We start from the raw sequence: 14,455 nt of genomic DNA, 5'->3' as shown, positions 1-14,455 counted from the left end.
GCCAAAGTGTCGCAGGTTCGATTCCCAGTCAGGGCACATGCCCGGGTTGCAGGCCATGGCCCCCAGCAACCGCACATTTATGCCCCTCTCTCTCTCTTTCTCCCTCCCTTCCCTCTCTAAAAAATAAAATAAATAAATCTTTTAAAAAAGATTAAAAAAAAGATTAAAAAAAAAGAAACCATGATTTCTAACCAGTGGTCACAAAATGGAGATGCTTGTCCAAGTTTTGTCATTGTCATTTTTCCTTTGGGGTGTCTGTGGGTCTGCTCTTGTGCGGTGACCTCTTTGTTCGTTTCTTTTCTCCCATTCGCTCCTCGCCCCTTTGCGAGGTCTTCCCGGGACGCTGCCTCGAGCCCGGGCTGTGAGGCGCCACCTCCCTGCATTCATCTAAGTCGTGTCACTTCTATGTAGACTTTGTCTTTGCTTTGTCATCCAGGATGACGAGTCAGGGCCCTAGGGACACGGTGGCAGGTAACCGCTGACTGCGGAACTAGATCCTTCCTGACAGAAGAGAAGTTTTCACCACTGTTATGTCAGGCAAACTGGAAAAGTCTCTGTTTTCCTGCACATTCTCTGATCGCCTGGACAGTCCGAGGACAAGCTGCCTTCCTCGCCCAGGGTGAGCCGCCAGCACGGACTGCATCCTGATCCGGGTGTGTCTGCCCTCGTGAGGACACACGGAAGGACGGGAAAGAAGCCCTTAGACAGAAAGTTGTACCTTACACACGGACATCTGGAGGCGTGCTCTCGTCTCCCCGCTCTGCACTGAGAGTGGGAAACCTGGAGATGGAGCGGGACGGCCGGGACTCAGAAAACGAGGACCGTTCTGAGCACCCGGTGGCGAGGGAAAGGCAGGAGGCGGTGACAGGGAGTTAAAATGTGCAGAGAGGGAAGGAACTAATTTAGAGCAGTGGCCCTCAAACTGTTTCTGACACAGACCCACGATAACAGAGTTTGTTCTGTGACCCAGGGCACCCACAAAATCTCACAAAATAACCTTTATTATATGCAAGGCACTCTGGTATTTTCCCATCCCTTCCCTTCTATCCTCTTCTCTTTCAATTAAAAAAAAATGCTGGTCGAGACTCACCATGTTGGTTTCATGCCTGGATCGCAAGCGGTCTGTAGAAAGTCCCGTGTAGACGTGATGGGGATCTACAGGCCATCCCCAGCTACCAGCAGAACAGCAGCCCGGGAAAGGGCTGGCGTTCTCTCTCTCTCTCTCTCTCTCTCTCTCTCTCTCTCTCTCTCTCTCTCTCTCTCCTTTTTTAAATTGTAGTTCAAGTACAGTTATCTCCATCTTCCCCCTACCATGCCTACCCCCTTTGGCTTTGTCCGTGGGACGTGTCCTTTACACGTGTTCCTTGATGACACGTCCCCTATTTTCCCCCATCATCCCACTCCCCTCCCCTCTGGTTACTGTCAGTTTGTTCTTTATTTCAATGTCTCTGGTTATATTTTGCTTGCTTGTTTGTTCTGTTGTTTAGGTTCCACTTATAGGTGAGATCATATGGTGTTTGTCTTTCACTGCCAGGCTTATTTCACTTAGCATAATGTTTTCCAGTTCCATCCATGCTGTCACAGAGGGTAGGAGCGCCTTCTTTCTTTCTGCTGCATAGAATTCCATCGTGTAAATGTACCACAGTTTTTTGATCCACTCATTTACTGATGGGCATCTAGGTTGCTTCCAGCACTTGGCTATTGTAAATTGTGCTGCTATGAACATTGGGGTGCAAAGGTTCTTTTGGATTGGTGTTTCATAGTTCTTAGGATATAGTCCTACAGTGGAATTGCCAGGTCAAAAGGCAGCTCCATTTTTAGTTTTCTGAGGAAGTTCCACACTGCTTTCCATAGTGGTTGTACCAGTCTGCAGTCCCACCAGCAGTGCAGTAGGCACCCCTTTTCTCCACAACCTCTCCAACACTTGTTGTTTGTTGATGTGTTTATGACGGCCATTCTGACTGGTGTGAAGTGGTATCTCATTGTGGTTTCAATTTGCATCTCTGACGCCTAGTGATGCTGAGCATCCTTTCATATGTCTCTGGGCCCTCCGTATGTCTTCTTTCGGGAAGTGTCCATTCAGGTCCTTTGCCCATTTTTTAATTGGATTGTTTGTCTTCCTGGAGTGGAGTTGTGTGAGTTCTTTATATATTTTGGAGATCAGACCCTGTCCGAGGTATCATTTGCAAAAAAATATATGGCCTTCTTATAATCAATCTGGCAAAGATCAGTGAGGAGGCACCTCCAAGTACTGTGAACGTAAAGTTTCCAATTAAAGTTAAAGTGCCTCTCAGTCATTTCAATGAGAGGGAATTCATTCACAAGATTAAATGATATATTTGAATGCTTGCTCGATTTCCCCACTGAAGCCTGTCCTATGAAAAAGGCACTCACAGATGGGCTCGTTAACAAATTCATGCCAGGAAATAACTAGTAAGTAAGTTTGATTCCACAGATTTGATGAATCTGATGCCTCAGTGCAGGGGCAGACCGATAGTCTGAAAATATGCTCTATTTTTAACTTATCTACAAGGCCAAATAAATCAGTAACTCCCTACATAAAGCCACTAAATCAGTGTCCCCTCGGTCCCCTCAGGAGGCGGTGGCTTTGGGGTGGGGGATGTTTGAGAGGAGGACACTTCCATGGAGTACTCAGGATTAGCTCTGCTTTCAGTGAAGAACTCCAAAATGGAAATGGAACATATATATATATATATATGATTGTGAGTGGCATGTGGCCCAGAGCCCTGTCACAAAGCCCCTCCTCATCTGTCAGCGAGATCCGCAGCCAGAAATTAGAGCAAATGCGAGCCCAGCATCCGCACCACCTCCATCAACCGCGGGATTCTGAGAGGATCTCTGGCCAGACGCACGGGCGGGGCCGGTGGAAGCGAGAGGCCCCTTTCCAATGGGAATGGAGCGCCCTGGCCCGGAGGCGCCAGGCAAGTCTGGGCTAATGTCCCAGGAGAGCTCCCAGGGCCACAGGATCCCAACTACAGGGCCCCCCGCTCTCACCCGGTGGGGTCGAGCACACGAGTGTGTGAGGACACAGCGAGAACCCCAGCACGTGAGCAGAGGCGAGCCCCCCGCCCCCCGCAGAGCCACCCCCTCTCCAGCCCGGCCTAGGGGTTCTCGCCTGAGAGACGCGTGGCCGAAAACCGCCCTAAAGATGTCAGGGCTGTGGTTGGCGAGGACCGCGGCCGGACGGGGTCCCCGTCTCCCTCGAGTGGGCAGCGTGCTGACGGGCGTTTCCTTTCCCACGCTGCAGCCACGGCCGACCAGTCCGCCGCTTCGTTCGAGATGGAGATGTCGCAGACCGGCTTCAGCGCGCACTACTCACAGGTACGTGGACCGCCTGAAAATGGAATAGCTTCCTTCGTTTCAAGAAAACAAAAGATGGTTCACGAAGATGTTTCAGGAATATGAGATACCTATTTTCTGAGGTTCCCTCCCCAAACCAGTACCCAGGCGTGGGCATTACACGCGCAGCTTGTGGTCTGTGGCCTGAGCGGTCACTCAGACCGTGGGGACACGTCTGCTCCAAGGAGGCAGATGGCATCCACAAGGGTCCCAGTTGGAAAACACATTCTCCTGCCCAGCTGCTACTTGGTAATAATTGTGAATCCGGGTTTGAGGTCCACCTTATGTAGCGATTCCGTCTGGCTAAGTGAAATACTTCATTTAAAAAAACATTTGTTAATGATACTGAATGTGTCTTTTTCTCAGTGTTCACATCTTCAAGGGTTTTCCTTTGTAGCTGGTGGGAGGGAAGGCACCGGGGTCCCTGCGGGGGCACAAGGGCATTTCGGGGCACTACTGTGCCGTCGAGCCCGGGGCAGGACACTCACCGGCCTCCGCGCCTCCTTCTGTCACGTGCATGTGGTGATGGATGACGGCGTCCAGCCCCCACGGTCGTCGTGAGGGTGAAGCGAGTCGCTGTGCCCACAGCACTTCGAGGGGTTCCCGTCCCGTCACGCGGTCCGTGCTGTGTAAGGGTTTGCACCTGCTGCTCTGGTGCAATGTCAGCGTTTCTCCTTCCCGGTCAGGAGTGGGTCATGCTGGGCGCGGTGGGAGCCTATGACTGGAACGGGACGGTGGTCATGCAGAGAGCTGGCCGGATCATCATCCCCCACAACGCCACCTTCAACGCGGAGTCCGCCAGGAAGAAGGAGCCGCTCGCCTCCTACCTAGGTAAGGTCGGCAGCCATCGGTAGCAGGTTACCGGGTTTCCATTTGGTCTTGCTTTCAGCATCGTCTGCTCAAGTCTGTGCTGGCCTGCTTCGCACCGTGTACACAGAGCCCTGCCAAGAGTCAGCGGCCTTGCGGGGCCTGTGAGAGTGAGTCTCGGGGTCGCCGAGCAGCCGGAGTCGAAGCCACGGAGTGCGGGAGCCCTTCCTTCTCGGAAGGGCGTCGGGTGCAGCAGGTGCCTGAGGCGGGCAGTGCCCTTTCGGAGGCCGCCCTGGGCTGGCCTTCTCTTGGGTTTCAGTCTCCTTCCTGGGGGACAGTAGGGGAGGCTAGGAAAGGAAACCTTGAGCCAGCTGGTACCCTAAAAATCAGACGCGTGCTTCATTGCGAGAAAAACACTGAGCGTAACATTCCCTCTCTGAACCAGTCTTTAAGTGCACAGTATGTTCCTGCTGCCTACCCACAGTCCCTCAGACGTCCTCTGTCAGCTTTTGTTTGTAAAGGAAATTCTAATCGTTTTGCTACGTGGCTGCTTGCTCCGTGGCTCTGTCCAACAAGGCAGACACCGAAGCTGCACCCAGTGGTGCGACCTCAGCCCCTCTCCCAGACGCTTGCCTGGGCTGAGGAGGGGGTGTCCGCCCTCACTCACTGGGGTCGGCGCCGGGCAGGGGCTGTGTCCGGGGCGGGGGGGGTGGGGTACCTGGCCTCTTGTGTCGCTAACTGGTCTCAGCGACAGCTGGAAGAGCGGAGGATGACAAGCACCACCCTCAAGGTTTGATTCCCCTGCTCTTCACTCACTCAGCAAATATTTTGGAAGTTTCTTTTTTGCCCCAGGCATGGTTCTTGGTGCTGGGCCGCAGAGGTATGGAAACAAATACCTTTTCTTTCTTTCTTTTTTTTTTTTTTGGTGCTGGTATCTTAGCATGCTGGCATTCCTCTCTGGTGCTTTTCTGTCCTGGAAGTGAGTCTTTTTCTTTCTCCCAGTTTCTTCCCATCTCAGAAGGAGGGTAACGGGTATTTTACTGGTGGGTTCATGCATCTCCTGATTCAAGGGCACACATTAAAGCCATAAAGGCAACAAAAGTTAAAAAGAATAGAATCCTGAGGTTTTTAAGATAAAGAAAAACACAGAATGGTAAGCAGCAGCTATACTGTGAGTGCGCAAACCCCTAAGACATACTGAAATGCATTCGTGAAGGCCTAGTCTGTTTCTCATTAAAGTCCCGTCAGCTTCTGGCCTGGTCGGGGAGCAGCTCCCGTACCCATGCATTGTCCTAAGCATCACGCGTTACAAAAGAAAATGCCAAACTCTGTCTTTGGAAGATTATCTAAAGGTCACAGATCTGGAAGCAAACGCCTTCTGCCCATCCCTCTCCCCCCAAAACTCGAGGAAAATGGTTATTAGAAAGCCAAGTGCGCCCCAGCGTGTCACTGAACGGAGGGGAGGACTGCGGTGTGACACGGGGCAGCTAGGCTTCCGATTCATACGGAGTTCAAGGAGGTCTGAAAGGGCGCCCAGTGAACCCGTGATTTTCCGAAGTGAGAGACTGAGGAACAGGGAGACGGTGTCGCAGCGCCCTGAGGCAACCTGAGGCCAGCACGCCGGGCTCTCGGTTCTTACTCCCGTGTTCACGTCACTCTGCAGAACGCCTGGCCCTGGGCTGCTCAGAGGCACCAAAAATAACAAGTGCCCGCAGTTAGGGTAGAGGACAAGCAGCCAACTAAGGCGCATCTGTCCCTTGGCTGAAGAAGCTACGTTTTGGGGTGAGCGGTGCCAGACAGCGAACCAAACAACCAGCGCTGGTGTGACACGCACCGCATCGCGGAACACCGGACGGTCGGCAGGAGCCGAGACCAGACGGCTTCCGGGGGTCCTTTGTGTTCTCAGACCCCATGGGGCTGTTTCATGGGAGATGCCTTGCCATTGAGGACCAGGGAAACCTGAGGCTCCTTCCCGTCCTCGCTGGAAGAACCGTGGGACACTCGTCCTCACGTGGAAGGGCGGCGCAGGAATTAGCATAACCCTTCGGGAAGGCCGGCGGGCAGCGTGCGGCAGAGCCATACACGTGTTCGCGCCACATCGACCGGAGCTTTCCCTCCGAGGCGCTCACCTATGAAAACACTCAGTTATTTAAGAGCAGCCGCTGAGCCATGGTCTTCCTTGAACTGGTGTCTATGGTGACAGGCAAACAGTGGGTCCTCGGTGTCGGGAAGTGCGGGACTAGCTCAGTGAACGGCGAATGCACCCGACAGAACGGCACGTGCCCGTGAAAGTGAAGGTTATGAAGCCGCTGCTCCTGTGACAGCAAGGACCAACAGGGGCGAGGGCCCTGGGGGGCAGTCGGAGACGCCGTGAGGTCACAGGGACTCGGGGTTGCTTTCTGACTCTGCCCCTGGCTAGGAATTTAGGAAAACTACTTTATTCCTCAGAACTTCAATTTGCTGATTTCTAATATGGAAATAACTCCTGTATGTGTACAATAGTTATAGGTACATATATATCCTTTGGATTGTTAGGAGTATTAATCGACACCTCTAAGTTGATTACTTTCGTGCCTGACAGATTGCAAACACTCACTAGGTGTTGTCTATTGCTTTACTATCATGGGATGTTGCATAATAAACACCCCTCTTACGAGTATTGTGGTCGGCAGACTGACGACCCCCCAAGGTTCATGTCCTAATCCCCGGACCCAGACCTTTTATGGCAAAAGGGACGTTGCAGATGTGATCACGTTAAGGACTTTGAGACAAAGACCTTGCCCTGGGTTACCTGGCCAGGTGCAGGCCAGTCCCACGGGCTCTTCCTCTCGGAGACTGTCTTCGGGGCGTGCCCGCAGGGAGCCAGGACAAGGGAAATGGCTGGAGACCGCGATGTCGTTGTTGGCTCTGAGATCAGCAGACCACCTGGTGGTCCCCAGGAGCCAGGAGAGCAAAGAAATGCGTTCCCCCCACCCAAACCTCGGTGTCGGCCCAGGCAGACTTTTCGCTTCGTCGTAAGATGATACATTTGAGAGGCGTTCGGCCGCCCAGTCTGCGGTCATTTGTCGCCACAGCAACGGAAAACCAGTGCCTGTGTATGGCCCGTAAGACGAACAGTAGCTGTCTCCACACCACGACGAGTCAGTGCTGGGGTGTGCGCGAACGCCCAGACAGACCTGGAAGGAGTCCACCCGGGTGTGTGCGGCATCGTCACGCGGGAAGGGCACCCACCACTTTCATGATAACGCTGCAGTGTTTCCGGTACTCTGTGCTGTCGTTATGTGACTGGGTTCTTCAAAAGCAAATATTCTTAAAGAATCCTCCATCTGTTATTCTTGGAAAGCTCGGGTGAATGGCGGCGTACAGCAGACTAAGAGAGTTCACAACCTGAAGCCACCTCAGCCAGCGAGGAAAAACTAAGAGAAGCTTCATTCCCGACCAGAGCATTTTGGTACATGATTCCTTTCTGCTCACACAGAGCGCTGGAGAGTGTGTGGTCCACCCCGTGCTCCCGTGAGGTTTCTTCCGTTTCAGGAAATCGTTCCGTTAGCTTAGGCACAGGTTAGCGCCCAAAACATGTTGCCAAGATGAAGCTGAATGCGCATCCATGTAAGATTTCCTTCACAACAGAAAAGCGCCCAGGAAGGAGGGCGGGGGAGAAAAGTAGCTATTTTTGTCTCCAAAATATCATTCTAAATCTGAAATGAGGCTTTTAAGGGGTTTCCTGGAGCGGGTGACGAATGGAGAAGAGTCTCAGCGGGCGGCTGGGATCTATGGGGCTGCAAGCCGTCGGGATGACCGGGGAGGGATGACGGGGGAGCGAAGAGGCCAACGTTCCGCTAACCCGTCCCCCCCCCCAACCAACATCAGAAAGTGGAGGAGCAGGAGCTGCTGACCGTGGCTCAGGGGCCGGCCAGGGCCCAGCTTGCGGTGACCCAGGGACTAACTGGCTCGTCCCCAAACGCACTTAGCGAGGGGTTGTAATGGTGAGAAATCCGGCAGGAGCCTGTTCCCGGCCTCGCCCCCCCCCCGCCCCCACTGGTGCGCTGATCCCTCATCGTGGGAGACGCGAGAGTCCCAGCCCGCCTCCCCGGGGTTGGATGAGGGCGGAGGGCGGGCCCTATACTCTGCATCCGCGGTCCTTTCGTTCTGTGCTTTCCTTTCTCCCAGAGCAGGAGTGAGCGTGCTTGTTGTAATTATCTTCCTTCCACCAAACCGGCCCTGCCCTGGGCCTCCACGTTGTCGCTCGCCGGCCCAGCTGCAGCCAGTAGCCCCCTGACCACCAGGGACTGTCCCCGCCAAGGTCCCCGCGAAGGTCCCGGCTGGTAAACGGCCCTCCTTACCGAGCGGCAACCATCTGTTGGCGCCACGAGCGCGCACTCAGCCCCACGTTCTTTCCGCAAACATAGTTCTCCACTTGCTTGTAAACGTTCTTTTTCATTGGTCGGCATTTCTCATTCTGAAAATAAAAAGAAGTGGAGGGGGCAGGGTGTCCTAACCCTAACCCTAACCCCTAACCTTAACCCCTCAACCCTAACCCTAGACCTAACCCTAAACCTAACTCTAACCCTAACCCTAACCCCTCAACCCTAACCCTAAGCCCTCAACCCTAACCCTAACCCCTAACCCTAACCCCTCAACCCTAACCCTCGCCCTAACCCTAAACCCTCAACCCCAACCCTAACCCCAACCCTAACCCTAACTCTAACCCTAACCCTAACCCTAGCCCTAACCCTAGCCCTAACCCTAACCCTAACTCTAACTCTAACCCTAACCCTAACTCTAACCCTAACCCCTAACCCTAACCCCTCAACCCTAACCCCTAATCCTAACCCCTCAACCCTAACCCTAGCCCTAACCCTAACCCCTCAACCCCAACCCTAACCCTAACCCTAGCCCCAGCCCCAACCCTAACTCTAACCCTAACCCTAGCCCTAACCCTAACCCTAGCCCCAACCCTAACCCTAACCCCTCAACCCTAACCCTAACCCTAACCCTAACCCACACCCACTCACCTCGCTTCCGCTGGGTATTTCTCCGCAGAGCAGCACCGCGCACTCCAGCGGGGTTCCCTCCTTCTTCTTCTCCGTTTGATTCGTGTGTAGACAGGACCCTACAGTGTTACTTTCAAGCAATATTCTAGTCAGTGACATGAAAATAGGGCACATTACAGTTTGAAGAAGAATAGTTTATTAGGTGTAGTAACTTTTAGATGCTCAAAGGAGGATGAAGAAATAACGTGAGAAAAGTATTCATGAGGAAAATAGGCCCAAGGAACCATGTTTCTGTAGCACTTGTGAGCATAAGGCACACTTCGGTACAAAAACCTGTTTCTTTATCAAAATCCTGGAAGAGAGTGCAACTATTACCTTACGGTGAGATACTTGGTAGGTAAATTATCAATATAATCTTTTTCCCAGTGAGAAATACTGTTCTGGGACATTTTCAAAATTAGTCTGCTTTCCACTCCTGTGATTAGAACACGTCTTCCTCTGCACAGCTGACATCTGCTGGTGGTCATTTTTGTTTATTGATTAGCTCTGTTCTCTAGAGACACAAAGAGCACATCGAATTCTTCGCTCAGAAATAAATCATAATTTGTTTTAAAGATTCAATTTAAAATTCTAAAGGGCATGAAAGCCCAATTCAAAGGAGGAATGATGAAACATGAAAAGCTGTTCAAGCAGTTAATGTATTGATTTTTAAGAGGGAGAGAGAGACCTCCATTTGCTGTTGCACTTACCGATGCATTCATTGGCTGACCCCTGCCTGTGTCCTAACATCGGACCCGCAACCTTGGCGAACCGGGGCAACACTCTAACCAGCTGAGCTGCCCGGCCTGGGCCGCCCTCCCTTTTAATCAAACAAATGCAGATTAAAACCACAGCAAGTTCCTTCTATTAGATTATGTTGAGCATATTTTAGAATATCCACAAATAGATACTAGTAATGATACATCGTGTTTGGAAGAGTTTGACGAAAACTCTTCTCTCCTTTACTAGTTGTTCGTGGAATTAGTACAAATGTTCTGGAAACAATTTGCCAAAGAACCATTAATATTTTGATCCGGTAAGCTAGTCGTTAAAATTTACCACCAAAAAAATACAAAAGAAAGAAAAAAAGTTGAATATTGAAAGCTGTCTTTCCAAGGCTTACGTGTAATACCAAAAAGTTAAAAACACCTGAATTTTACCATGCCATCAGGGAACAGTCCTGTAGTGTAAATGCGAGCCTTTAAGCTTTTACTCAGAGAGATCACTTCAAGCATTTAAAATTATAATTTAAAACCTAGGCCACTGCACAGGAAAGCCTTACATTTGCTATGATGCCAACTATATAACATTATTAATTTCTGTAGCACAGAGACACACGTGTTCAGATGAGATAGGACTGATTTATTATGTAGTGAGTTTATTTTCTTTTCCCCGTCCTCTTTGTTGTATTATCTGTGCCTTTAAATAAAGGAAAACTGAGGTTGGGGGAAAAATACCTTTTTAGGACAAAACACTTGTGGTAGTTAATCAGAGAGCACATTCAAAGCTTCTACCAAAACAAACTTATCTGTGTTCAACATACAGACGTTTGTTTTTTAAAAATAAGGAAGTCCGTGTAATAACACAGAGGTGATTCCCCCAGCCATCTGAAGTGGCCCTTGCTTTAGTGGGTGCGGACGGGAAGGGGCCGTGCACACATCTGGCATCTCTCCTGTGGCAGGGTACACAGTCACCTCCGCCACCGTCCCCGGAGACGTGCTGTACATCGCGGGCCAGCCCCGGTACAACCACACGGGCCAGGTGGTCATCTACCGCATGGAAGGTGGGGACATCCAGATTCTCCAGACCCTCCACGGAGAGCAGGTAAGCTGGGCCATTATTGTTGTGAATTAATCCATTCTTACTCCGTGTACATTGAACTTAAGTGTGTATTCCCTAACTGAAAAGAAAACCAGTAACCCCCCATTCCACCTCAGCTGAGAACGGAATGGGGGTAGGTTCCTGGGTCTTCAGCTGCTGGATGACTTTGGTTGGATGGGGGTGTAGCGAAGATGCAGAGAGAGCAGACACAGATACTGGGGTACAAACCTGAGTACAAGAAAAGAGAGAGCACCCCGGCTGGCATAGCCCAGTGGATTGAGCGCAGGCTGCAAACTAAAGCATCTCAAGTTCGATTCCCAGTCAGGGCACATGCCTGGATTGCAGGCCACAGCCCCCAGCAAGCACACATTGATATTCCTCTCTCTCTCTTTCCTTCCCTTCCCTCTCTAAAAATAAATAAATAAAATCTTAAAAAGCACACATGGATAAATATTTTAAAAAGAGAGAGAGAGCAAACCTCAGGAAGTAGGGTTGGCCGTGACTCCCACTGTACGCTCGGAAGGCGGGAAGATGGTTTTCGGCTCAGGCGGGTGCAGGAGGTCTTAGACTCCCTGGGAGACGAAACCCAGGGGGTCTAGGAGGAAAGCCGGGAGGTGAGCAGGAAGGAGGAGCCGTGAGAAAGCCGATTGGGAAGAACGTGGGCCCGGACGGTGTGAGGCGGTCAGTGACAGGTGGGGGAGTGAGCCTTCGCTCCTGGAGGTCACTGGAAATCGTTTGTAGCGTGGGGACCGGGGAGCTTCTCATCAGACGGTGTCTACTCCCGGGTGAGACGTGCCGCCCTAGGGTCCCCGTACCCGTCGCCCCCCCCCCCCCGAGACATGTGCTGGTGCCGGTGCTCACACCGCTGCGTGTAAACACGCACCAAAGCGCTTCCAAACGCCTTCTCTGGCTTATCTCATTTCATGTCCTGTAAAAGAAAGTCACTGCAGTGTTACCGATCTTCTCTGATTTGTGGAGAAGAAAGGTGTGTTGGGTGGGGGGCGTGGATGATTCTGAAGGGAATCATTTCTTTTAAGCTGTGGAGTCTCTAACAGCTGCCCCTCCCCAGGGAGGGGTGGCACGAGCCATCACCCTCACGCGAGAGCCAGCCAAGAGCTCCAGGTGGCACCCGTCTCTGTCGCTCGTGTGCTCTGCCACCTGAGTCTCCCAGGCTCGCCTGGGCTGGTGCAGGGGAAGGAAACGCAGGGTTTCCGCTTCCTCGAGAACCTCTGAGGCCCACGGGGCCGGTTGGGTGTGTTTGTGTCCCAGATCGGCTCCTACTTCGGCAGCGTCCTGACGACGGTCGACGTCGACAGAGACTCGAACACCGACATCCTGCTGGTCGGCGCGCCCACGTTCATGGGCGCGGAGAAGGAGGAGCAAGGGAAGGTGTACGTGTACTCTGTGGACCAGGTAAGGGGCCCGCCGGGGAGTCTCTTCCCTTCTTTGAATTTCAGACCGAGAACGTAGTCTCTAACTTTTCACTCACTTTGCAAAAAGAAGCAAAGAAGATTTCGGGAGTTCTAATACAGTACTTCGAGCCAGTGGATGTTTTCTGCTTCGAGAATGGGAACTATTCTTTTTAAACAGAGTGTGTAGGATAAAGACCACTGTGCACCTCACTGAACTGCGAAGTCAAGTCACGGGCAGCCATCCTTGAGCTCCGGCCCGGAGCGCGGCAGTGACCGCACAGGCCTGCGGGGGGGGCTGGGGGCGGGGGCAGGCTTGGGGGGGTGGGCAGGGAAGTTTAAGGCACTGACAGCGGACAGTTTCAGCAAACCACCGAGGTCTTTGGACACTTCACTGGCCTGGAGTGAGATTCCGTTTCCTCCCCTGACTTCGGACATTCTTTGTTAGGTGAAATCATTCTCCATTTCTGCATTGGAAGAGGTGTGTTTGTTTGTTTGTTTGTTTGTGGAGGGTCCCATCAACTTTTCTGTGCCCTGTACTCTTTCTCTCCTTTTCCTGGGAAACCGTGTTCCTGCCCACGGTTGCTCGTACTTCCTGGCCTTTCCTGAGCTTTCGGCTTTTCTCACTCTAGAGAGGTTTGGGGAAAGTTGGCTTTTGAACAGGTAGAGACTTTTCTTTTCTTTTTTCTTTACTTTTTTTTATTTTAATCATTGTCCAAGTACAGTTTTCTGCCCTTTACTCAAATTCCAGCCCACCCACCCATCCCTCCCCACCTCCCTCCCATTTCCACCCAAGACTTTTCAAAGAAAAGCACAACATTGTACTAAGAAAGGATAGTGACGTGAATTGAGGGTTTCAAAATTCACTTCTTTTGCTTTAAACAGATGCGGTGAGTGGCACACTCACTCAATTGCGTTAGAAAGAGAATCCACTGAAATCCTCCACCTGTCTTCTTTCCTACACGTCTGCACTCTGTTCTTTGACATCTCTCTCCGCTGCCCCCACCCGGTGTTGCGGAAATGTGACAAACGTGACCTTTGATGCACGATGGGTTTCCCAGCGCCGACTGAGGACGCACTTAAACCCCGGCTCTGCCGCAGTCCCGGGGAGGTCCCCGAGCGTCCTGTCTGTCTCTCCGCCAGACAAGGTTTGAGTACCAGATGAGCCTGGAGCCCGTTAAGCAGACGTGCTGCTCGGCCGTGAAGCACAACTCGTGCACCAAGAAGAACAAGCACGAGCCGTGCGGGGCCCGCTTCGGAACGGCGATCGCCGCCGTGAACGACCTCAACCTGGACGGGCTGAACGACGTGGTGATCGGCGCGCCGCTGGAGGGTGACCACGCGGGCGCCGTGTACATCTACCACGGCAGCGGCCGGACGCTGCGGCGGCAGCACGTGCAGGTGAGGCCGCACCTGCGCAGGTGCGGGCCTGGACCGCCGCCGACCCGCCCAAGGGGGTGCCGATGGGGGGCCGAGCTGGGGTGGTCCTCCCCAGGCCTCTGGGCCCGCCTCCTGGGTGTTCGTGTGTCTGTCTTCTGACTCCAGCGGGAAGCTAGGTTTCTCCTTCTCTTCCCCCTTGAGAGAAGAATTGCTTTGTATTTCATTTTTTTATCTAGTTTTTTTCTTTTACGTGCCACATATCCTCAATCTGGTCTTTTGAAATGGTAAAAAGCAAACAAAAACGCACGAGACGGAAGAGCGCTTTTTCACACTGCCGCCCGAGGCCTGCAGTGCGCCCCATCCAAAGCAGAGGGGACGGCTTTCTGAACCGGAGAGCAGTCGTCATGGGATTCGGCCAGGAAGGGAGATTAGATTACTGGCTTCATGTTCAGAATCCGTGTTCAGCATCAGTTCAGTGTCAGTATCAATCATGAAACTTCATTGCCTGTATATTTAGGAAGTAGATTGGTGTATTTCCAGCAAACGGATTTGGGTTTCCAAAAGTTTATCATTTTCTCACCAGCAATCCCTCTGGGAAAAGCACATCTGAGTAACTGGACTTCGCCCTCGGGGGATTCCCGTTGT

At 52.2% G+C, this 14,455-nt stretch overlaps 1 protein-coding gene across 1 annotated transcript in view; it reads left to right on the top strand.

Annotated features, from left to right (window-relative positions):
• Positions 1 to 14,455, top strand: part of ITGA1 (integrin subunit alpha 1) — a 150,682-nt gene that overhangs the window by 95,967 nt on the left and 40,260 nt on the right. Inside the window, exons 10-14 of the mRNA XM_045839909.1 lie at positions 3,269 to 3,342; positions 4,047 to 4,191; positions 10,882 to 11,024; positions 12,291 to 12,434; positions 13,574 to 13,831. Of these exons, the coding sequence (XP_045695865.1) occupies positions 3,269 to 3,342; positions 4,047 to 4,191; positions 10,882 to 11,024; positions 12,291 to 12,434; positions 13,574 to 13,831 (764 nt within the window). The remainder of the gene's footprint in view (positions 1 to 3,268; positions 3,343 to 4,046; positions 4,192 to 10,881; positions 11,025 to 12,290; positions 12,435 to 13,573; positions 13,832 to 14,455) is intronic.

The sequence above is a fragment of the Phyllostomus hastatus genome, unplaced genomic scaffold (assembly GCF_019186645.2).
Source record: "Phyllostomus hastatus isolate PE091 unplaced genomic scaffold, TTU_PhHast_1.1 phas_contig_329, whole genome shotgun sequence".
NCBI classification, from domain to species: domain Eukaryota; kingdom Metazoa; phylum Chordata; class Mammalia; order Chiroptera; family Phyllostomidae; genus Phyllostomus; species Phyllostomus hastatus.
The sequence above is the reverse complement of the archived record's forward strand: the minus strand, read 5'-3'. Positions and strand labels throughout refer to the sequence as shown.